Source organism: Harpia harpyja, chromosome Z (assembly GCF_026419915.1).
Source record: "Harpia harpyja isolate bHarHar1 chromosome Z, bHarHar1 primary haplotype, whole genome shotgun sequence".
Classification (NCBI taxonomy): domain Eukaryota; kingdom Metazoa; phylum Chordata; class Aves; order Accipitriformes; family Accipitridae; genus Harpia; species Harpia harpyja.
In genome coordinates, this window is record NC_068969.1 from 55,598,066 (window position 1) to 55,608,141 (window position 10,076).

General features: G+C 37.0%; 1 protein-coding gene across 1 annotated transcript in view; it reads left to right on the top strand.

Moving 5' to 3' along the window:
- SLCO4C1 (solute carrier organic anion transporter family member 4C1) overlaps positions 1 to 9,316 on the top strand; it is a 33,935-nt gene extending 24,619 nt beyond the window's left edge. The window contains exons 9-13 of the mRNA XM_052778529.1: positions 46 to 199; positions 3,405 to 3,592; positions 5,691 to 5,755; positions 7,625 to 7,762; positions 8,910 to 9,316. Of these exons, the coding sequence (XP_052634489.1) occupies positions 46 to 199; positions 3,405 to 3,592; positions 5,691 to 5,755; positions 7,625 to 7,762; positions 8,910 to 9,034 (670 nt within the window). The 3' untranslated portion in view covers positions 9,035 to 9,316. The remainder of the gene's footprint in view (positions 1 to 45; positions 200 to 3,404; positions 3,593 to 5,690; positions 5,756 to 7,624; positions 7,763 to 8,909) is intronic.
- The last annotated feature ends 760 nt before the right edge of the window (positions 9,317 to 10,076 follow it).

Sequence of the window (10,076 nt, forward strand, 5' to 3'; positions counted from 1 at the left end):
GTTTTTAAATTACTTTATTAAAAGCCTATTAACTTTACCTTTCAGAACAGGCACGCTGTATAACTTAACAGCACCGTGCAATGCTAACTGCAGATGTTTGCGCTCTATATACTACCCAGTTTGTGGCAGAGATGAAGTCCAGTACTTTTCTCCCTGTTTTGCAGGATGTGCATCACATCTTTTTAACAACAAGAAAAAGGTACTTTATGCTGCAAAGATAGCTGTCATGGTCTGTTCTGGTTTCCTGCAAAATGCATTCTATATTGAAAACATTCTTCCCTTAGTATGGCTGGAAATCACAGTATTTCTGAGTCTAAGTGGTAGTTACTACAAGAAAAATTGGTGTGGATTGTAAACATGTGTCTAAGTAGCATGAATGTTGGTATGTGTCAGAGTCCAATACTCTGACCAGGTGCTTTTAGATATTCCACTTGTGGAGGGTGTAATGTTTAATATCAAATTTACTTACTTCATGACAGTTGATGTTACACAGGATTTCTGATTTAGCAGAGTGATAGAAACTATACTGAAAACACAAATTTAAGTTACACTTAGCAAAATATAGCAACTGCAATACACAGTTCAGTCACAATACCAGTGTGATTCCCATTACTGGTCTCTATAATGTGCTCACCATTACAACGCTGGGCCTCCCCAGTTGTTGGGAAGGTGTACGTGGGTTTAAGACAGCTCAAGTCCATTGCTGTCTTTGAAATTCTTCTGCTAGTTATCTGGCTTTTTATACTCAGTTGGGCTGAGCCACACTCCCCCCACGCTGGTCTGGCTAACTTAGGGAGAATTTCACACTCCATTAATGAACTGAGGGAGAAACATTTACATCACCAGTTGATCCACTCAACTGACATAGCTGCTGCTTTTCTGCATGGTTTTCTTTGCAACAGCTGTGGTCACTCACAGCCTGCATTGTTCTGTGAGCTTCATGGGCACATCACCCTTTTCCATATCTTCTGAGCCTTCTTCAATTGTAAGTGTTTATTGGTCAGTCACAGTGTGTTTCTCACTTGTGCAGTGTCATGTTGCAAATGTTACTTCTACTAAATGTTTTAATGCTGAAAATACATTAAACCTGAATGTGCTTTAAATAGAATTGGTAATCAGAAAACTAGAAATCGGCAACTGACTTGACATTAAACTGCAGTTCTTATCTAGAACTTTAAGCACAATGTAATGTTTATTGTATGCATGGCAATCTGCTTCTGTGAGTTTCCAAACCTGGAATGTCAGTTGCTCCTGATGTAGGAATGGTAAGCCATGAAAGTGGCTGTGACGTGCGGAAACAGACTCCACAATCAGTGCGATTGTAAAGTAGGTATGTTTATTCAGCGCTGGGCAGCATGGGGGGTAGTCCCACCAAAGTTGTGCGCGCCTGACGCGGCAACTTACTTCAAATTTAAACAGTCAAGTGTTACATATACATAAGATTTCCCAATACACCTATACATATGCATGACCTATCCCCGCTTCATATTAAAATTAGTCCCAAGAAGTCATTTCCCTAAGTCCCTCCTAACTGAGCCTGCGCAATGCCTCCCTGTGGTGGTCGTAAACGTGAAGGCTGTATGTCTTCCTCGCGATGAACTCTTTACCTCTTGCTTCTGCACAGGCACAGTCGTCCTCTGGCTTCTGTTCAAACTGTGTGGCCGATCTTGGCTAGTTCTTGGGGTCGACTCCTGCTTCTCATCAGGAACTATCTCTTGCTTCAGTTGGTTACAACAACATATACATTAATCATTGTCCCTCATCCCTTTGAACTATGTCTATTGCCATTGAAACTTTATTATAAGTTAGATAATCATTAAACAGCTCCTACCCAAATCCATTCTTTACCATAATCATTAAAACCCTTACCTATATCTAAAATAAGTAACCATGCTGATATATTTCTCCTAAAATTTCTAGCCCCCCATCTCAGCTGGTTTATTATCAAGCCTTACCAGTACTGAGACTTTCTGTGCTTGTCTCTACTAGTGCAAGAAACTCTTGAGCAGGGATATAGGAGGAGTGTAGCAAGATCCTAAAGGTAGGCAAGCTGAACCAGGGGGTGCCTCTGGGGACTTTTTATATCAGAATAAGACAATGGTAAATGAGAGGAGTTATTATCTAGAAGAAAATGTAGGGGACTGACTACTTCTTGCTGTGAAAACCTCACACTTCACTGACTTTTTTTTTTCTTTGAAAATGAACTTGGGTGGATTTAAATAAAGAGCATAAAACTATTCCATTTGTTCAGCTGCTTACAAAAGCAGTCCAACATTGCTTCTGTTCTTTCCTACTTAAGTCTCACCTCTCTTCCTTTAAGTACAGCCCAGTGTAAAAACCAGCCTGTTTATAGCCAAGGCTTTCAAGCTAGGTGATCTGGGACTTGCCAGCATCTCTGAAGAACGTAAACTGTTGTGGTTTCCAGTTTGTTCTGCTACTGTTGTAACTGGATATGTATTACCTAAGCTTGAAGAATAAGGCTTGAGGAAATAATGGCACAAGTAGATGTGAATCTAAAGAATGAACCCAGTTCAAATAAGTTTCTAGTAGCGAAGACAAAGTTCTTTGGAGTGTAGCTTTTGAATTGTACAGACATAATCAGAAGTTTTTGATTAATAAACTAGGTAACAGTTAACATTAGCTTATTTCACTATTGGAAAAATTACTTTTGAGAACTATGTAAGATATCTTCTGTTGTAAGGGAACTGCAGCTTTTGGTGACCTATTGTTCAGGAGTTACACTTTGCAGATGAAACCAGTCTCATATGGGTAAAGAGAAAAGGGACAATACCACCCTTCGTCCAACCTTTGACACCCTCCATGGTGTTTATAATGTTTTCAAAGAGGTGATTTGTTTGAAAATTATATATAGATATAGATATAAAAAATTTTGAAAATATATCAATATAAAAAAATCTTGGTTTGAACACTGTAACTTGCCTGTTCTTAATTTTATACAGTAACTGGTGTTATCTTCATTGATTTGTAGTAAGATTTGAGTGCAAAAGTTAGCATTTCAAGGCTTACTCTGTCAATGTTTTTGTATAATATTATGTACTGCATGTGGTCATGCCTCTAACTCTAAAATCTACTTTAGTTTTAAGTTTTTTATGCTTGTACCTAACTTGCTCCACATGAAATGGAGATTATCACTGTCTTTTTAGATCACAAAACCAAAAATAACTTTTGCTCACATGAGTTGGATCCGTCAAGTTCTGCTGAACCAATTTTAAAAATGAGGGTTACAGTGTCATATGATCATCAGGAAATGGACTGTTTCCCGTACTGTAAAGTCAGGGTTTATTCTTGTATTCAGTGTGATGCAGAACCAATGAACATCCACCATATTAGTATCACTTAGTGTAATTCTTGGAGCTAAATTTTGTTTTATAAATTATTCGTAGACGTACCACAACTGTTCCTGTATTGGGAAACCAGAAAGAGAAAATGGTTCAGAAGACTTTCTCTATGAAGCTGTCCCTGGGAAATGTCCAACACAATGCAAATTTTTACCTTTATTCCTGACCTTCTTCTTTTTTGCTGTTGTTTTTACATTTATGGCTGTTACTCCAACAACTGTGGCCATTCTCAGGTATGTTTTTTGGGCTGAGGAGTAGGTAGCATTCCTGTGAAAACTCAGATCAGTGAAGTAATCTAATTTGTTTTGCTTTCAAATGTGGACTTAAACCAATGTGCAAAGGATTTCCTGTTGTAGTACTTTGTGTAGTAAACAGGCAGTACTTGACTGCCTTCTGCTTCATACCACTGTTCACTACCTCTGTAATTACAGTTGGTTAGTAGATACTGTTTGAATCTATTAAAAAAAAAGAAAAAAGAAAGAAAATCTTTCCTACTTGTAGCAAAATCCCTCTTTTATGGGAGCACTTCTGACTGTTTTAGTCAAAGCAAAAAGGAATAAATGTGCCAGATGATTGGATGAAGAAAATATTCAACTAGCCTGTGTATCAGTAATGTCAGGATTTCAAGTTGTACCAATAAAAGAACAAAATAGCAATCAGTCTCGTATTCTTAGCCTTTGATTCCTGTCTCAGTTCAGAATTCTGACTTGCAAAATTGTAGACTGCCAAGAGCTGTAGACCACTTTTCATATGATATTGGTGTTGTATGTATAGTAGTCATTAATATACAATGTGACAGCACGTATGTGGCTGTTAACCAGTGGTTTGACTGTCTTTCAAATTGCTGAAACTCGTATGCATGAAAGCTAGATACATTTTTTTTTTTTAATATGTTGTCCTCATTCTGAAAGTAGACCTGTTTCACTGTATGTTGAAATCTGACTTGTACCTCTAATACTTCTAGAGGAAAAATGTTCATGATGCACAGGCATACATACACTATACACACGATGCTTTGGGATGATGTGGTTAGATGCTCTTTTTCCAACTTTCTGGGCAGGGGTTTGGGGAGCAGAGTGATACACTGCAGCAGTGCTTTGTAGTAGCCTCCTGTTCAGGGTTTGTGTAAACCTGGAATTAACAGCTTGTCATATTAGTGTGAGGGCAGAATAATGTGAAGTGCTGCATTATCCTCAAAACTGAGCTGACGTAGTTTTGTTTAGATAAATCTAAGCAATAGCATTAGGAATTTTGAATCATTGTACACTTCAACTGAAATGGTGAAACAGTTTTTATGGAAGAGAGGACCGTAGAGCAGTTTAAATGTGTAAAAACCTAATTTAAATAGCTAAATGTGCGGTAAGTTACTACAGTATATTCTGATATCTTTTCAGTGGGCCTATTCTTTGCAACTTCAAGTGTAAACCCACATGTTTGTGATAGTGTTCTAGTGCTAGAAATAACCACCCATGCTATGCAAAAGTCATTCTCCTTCTTCTACTTGCCTTTATGGGTCGGGGGATCCTAACAGTGACTGCTGATAACTGCTCATCTTGGATGTTTTTCTATGGCTAATCCTCATACATACTCCAGAATGAGGGAATAACTCCTGAATATTTAAATACTGTCTTTTCTAGCACTGACAGTGCTTCAAAGATACAGTTTATTAAAGAAAACAATGCTGAAACTAAATTGTATAAATTTAAGTAAGTTAGGTTGTGTTTAATCTTTATGGTAGTATCTTTAAGATGCTGTCAGGATAACTTTTTTTTTTTCTGGAGAAATAGGTGAAAGAAATGGGTAGGAGGTAAGGAAGTAAATTCTGCTAGTTATGAAATCAATATATTGATTTGTATAGCATGGACCAGAACTGATTAATTGTAAGGTCAGGTGACTATATGTAAAGGTTATGGGAAATACAACATGTGCTGTGCTGAAGCCTAGTCTCAAATCATGTACTGCTGCTTTAGGAAGAGTAGCTCAGGATTGCATCCTAGCACTGTCCTTAAATCCTTTGTTGTTCTGTGGAAAAAATGTTCAACAGTATATCAGGGTGCTGCTGGTGAGCTAGCTTTTTATTTATACTGTTTTGTTAAACTAGTTCAATCTAAAATTCCTTGATGAGCTATTGGAGTTGCTTCTATCATTTGTCAAAACACCTCTTGAAGTTGTTTGGTTAGTTGTTTTGGACACTGGATTTCTAAAACCCTCTGCAATTAACAGGTTAAAAGAGTATGTTAAGACAAAGCATATTCACTGAGGGGCAAAGCAGAGAAATGGAACAGTTAAAACTTGTTCACCAAATCTTAAAACTGCAAATCTTGTTTACAGGTGTGTCCCAGATAAACAGCGCTCATTTGCTCTTGGAGTACAGTCAGTGTTTCTACGACTACTGGGTATGACTTTCTTATTGAAACACTTGCCTCTGAATAATCTACTTATTTGGTGTTTTTCTAGACTTAAAAATAATGCATTAAGAAGCTTTCAGAAGAGCTTGAAGCAGCCTGTCATTGGCTTATAGAGTATACTTGTTACAAGGCAGATGCGATCTGGATTCAAATTCCTCTTCAAATAGAGCATGCATGCTCATTTTAGCCTTTCTTGTTCTTATTGGCATGAACAAAATACAGGTAACTCATTCTTTCAGCAAAAGGCACCTGCTGTCACTTCCCCCAGGAGGAGGCCTGTTCTGAAAGTTGAGATAAGAAAAAGTGATGTAATAGAAAACAGCTTCATGTAGTTGACGTCTCAAGTTCCAGAAGTTAAAAGAAAGTGACAGTGTCTCATACAGTTGTATCCTTATTGGCCATGCCAGTATATTTTAGAATGGATAGGTGGAGTCTTCCCTCTTCTCCCTTCCCTTTCAATTCCTTTGACTAACTTTAGCCTTTATTGAAATTGTACACACGTGTACATATATAATTACTGAGTTTTATGTGGGAAATGTATTAGTTAAATTCTAAATCTAAGCACCTCTGGGATCTCAGTGAGACAGATGAATCACCTTAAATAAAATATAAAGCTAAACATAAGTATTCTCTGCACCACTCCTTTGAATTTTCTCAGGCACATTTTAAACTCTTGTTTTTGTCTTAAACGCTTTTTAAATGGCATATATAATTCAAGACTGGGTCAAGGCAGTTACTGATTAGACTTTTATGTCAATATTTAGTACTGCAGCCATTCCCTGCCATTTGAGATAAAATATCTAGCAGTGTGAGTTCTGGTTTGCTGTACCTATTGAAACTCCAATTAATCTAAGTCATTCCACCAATAAAGCATAACAAGAGTAAACATCCTCACAGGTAGAAATTAGCTGGGAGGTAGTGTTAAGTATTGTATGAGGACTTCCCTGTTTCATTTTACTTTCAGATATCTATGGCAGAGTCTTAACTCTTGACTTCACTGTGCAGCAGAGGATAGGAGAGCTTTTTGCACTGACTGTACTGACTGTGTCTGAAGAAGGCAGCAACCAACAGCATTACTACCAGCAAGATATTTATGCTGTAGACTTGAGGAATCACACAGGGGTCCTTGACAGAAGAGCTATAGTGAGGACATAGCTGCTTGTTAGCTCAAGAACAGTTTAGGCCTTGAGTAGTTAGGTAGAAATGCAGTGATGTACCTGGAGTATTAATTACAAAATTGGCTATACCTGGATGCAAACCCCTTGTGCTTTATAAAGCACTGCTGTAACAAAAATCACACAAATCTAACATTCTACACAGCAATAATTTTAAACATTACATTAAACATTACTCATTTTTCCTAGAAGCTTAGCTACATCTGAGGGATGGAAAAAAATGTATAATTTAACTTATTAATATAATATTTTAGTTCTCTGCATTTGGAACAGGTTAGTGTATATGATCTGAGGAAAGGGACTTCTTTTTCCTTCAGTTAAAATCCTGCTTCCTTGATTAGCTGTTTTTCCCCCTATTTTTAATCACATTTTTCTTCTCCAATGAAAACCAATGAAGTTACAAGCAGCTCAAGTCTTTGAAAAAACTTCTTGCTTGATAAAGTGAGAGCTGTATAAAGAATTAACTGATACTCTATGCAGCCTACCTGTTAATTGAAAGCAATGGAAGAGGCACACTTGCTATGTAATATGAGCCCTATGACTTTGATTAAAATGTTATGTTTAGTCTGTGGCTCTCCCATTTTATCTTCCCCACCAGCCTGGCATTTCACTGTATGCATTAAGAATGGGTAAGACTATTCCAAGTAACTCAAATGTTCTGACATGTTTCTCTACTTTTTAGGTACTATTCCTGGACCAATTTTGTTTGGTGTTGCTATAGACAACAGTTGTACTCTGTGGGATATTAATGAATGTAAAACTAAAGGAGCCTGTTGGGTTTATGACAATGAAAGAATGGCTTATCTGCTGATGGGCATAAGTAAGTGGCTTCGTCATATTAAATACATGTACAAGGTAATAGATATACTGACCTTGACTGCTAGATGGGAATTATTTTAAAATAGAACCTTAAACTTCTATTTTTTAGCAGCAGTGTTTTTTTTTTAAAAAAAAAAACCACAATTTTTTTCATAAATAATAAAAATGTGGTATTACTCCTTCCATGATACTTTAAGTGGCTCTTAAAAATGACCTAGAACCTTTTTTTAATAAGAGCAAAACTATTTTGTATTATTGTTCAGTCTTTCTTCATTGTCATGCTTTATTTACTGAATTTTAAGGGATTGGCACACATTTCAGTCTTATCTAGCTTGGTCTGTTGGCAGCTTAAGGTCTGAGGAGCTTTCTTCCTCTTGTCGTATTTCAGTTCTTTTCTCTAAATTAATATCAAGATCTTGAAAATATCTCTGAACACTCGTAAAAAAATTTCCCAATTTGTTTAACAATCTGTTGCCTTCAAGTGTGTGAGGTAGGTATGTCAGGGAGAGGGAAGGCACGCTAAGCTTGCATTTGTGATAACTGCTGTCCTGTCTTCTAGCACCTGTGATATTTACAGTGCGTAAACTGAACTCCTAACATCTAATCTTAAAACTGAAAAAGCAGGAGCCACAACTTCAGGTTTCAGTATCTCTCAGGCATACTTGTGATAAAATACAATCCCTCCTCTTTTCCCCCTCTCCTTGCCTGCCCCCCCTGTTTCACAAATGCCACTATGTACCAGTGATGAGTAAGTGGAACAACCTTTTAAGTTAGCTGAGGAGAGAATACTTAACAGGTTTGTACATGGGGAGTTTTAGTTTGTGGCAAAGAGAATATTGACGCAATGAAGAACAGTACTGGAACAAGAAATAAGGAAGGCTTGCACTTCAGGCTAGGATGGGGTGAAGAAATACAGAACTGCAGTAATGGCAATAGCTGCTGCAAGCAAAAACTGGCAGGCAGGTGAGGGGTCTGAAGTCAGTTGGAAGACTGCCTTTACCTGCCCCTTGCAGTTCATTGAAATTCACAGCATCAATTTAAAACTCTTAGTGTAACTCACCATGTGAACCTTTATAAATGACTGAAAATACTCTTTGTCTGCTACTGAAGGTGACTGCAACAAGGACTTTTCTATTCTTTTCATTCAGGTGCTGCTTGCAAAATCATCACAATCATCTTTGTGGTCATAGCAGTATGGTTGTATAAGCCTCCACCAGCAAGTGCAGCCCTGTCACAAAAGGATTCAGAAATGGTGTCTGCTATACACACATAAATCATGTGCAAATCAGGGGCTTTTGAAAGAAGCCAATAAGAATAAGCACTGTTACAACACTTGTACCAAAGTTCTTGTACACCATTACCTAATATAAAAGATCATATTCAGTTCTTGAACAAATTAAAATATTTGTGAATGTGTGTAGTGTTCTCTAACTTGCTAAACATACTTTTTAGTATTTTGTGTAAATCTAAAAAAGTGACTCTTAAATTTGGAGTCTAAGTTTAAATGTTGAATTTATAGCTTAAGTGAAACAAGGTGGAATGCTCGATCAAAAAAAAAAAAAAAAACCAAAAAAACCAAAAAACAAACCAAAAACCCCAGGGAAAATGAGCTGAACTGGGCTGGCTGTGAGCCCCATTTCCCTCTGCTTATAAAGTAATACCTAAGTGAGACTGTAGTGGGAGAAAAGAAGTATCTTGGTATTTTAAAGGGAACTGTGGATGTTTAAAATGGAATTATTTTAATGTGCACATAATCTGGGCTAGTGCCTTAGCTGGGGATTTCAACTGTAGATACACTTGGGAACGTGCAAGTACGGACATGTTTTAAATGCAAACATGCATTTAAATATTTGTTAATTTAAGTCCCTTAGTTTCTATCTGGAATATATACAGAAAATTGCTATCCAGCTGCTTTCTTGTTAACATTTTTCTATAAAATTTGAAAATAAACCCTATTTTCTTACTACTTCTGTGTATGCTATGTCATTTCTAAGTGACTGAGTTCTAGGCTTCTCAACTCCAAGAAACACAGTGCTGAAAGCTAGCAAAGAATATGTATGCAAGCATCAAAAGTAGGAGAATACTGCTTTAGTTGTTCCTTTTGACTTACACACTGCATGCTCTTAAAACTGTATTTGTATAGCACAATGGATATGCTATACAAATTAGCCACTCTTAACCAGGGAATATTAAACTACATTGCCTGTTACTGAAATACCATTCAATATTGACTGGAAATTTTTAATGAGCTCTTGCTATCCTCTGCACTTGCTTTACTTTGTTAATGAAAACTTTCTTTTTGTTGCACTGGCTAT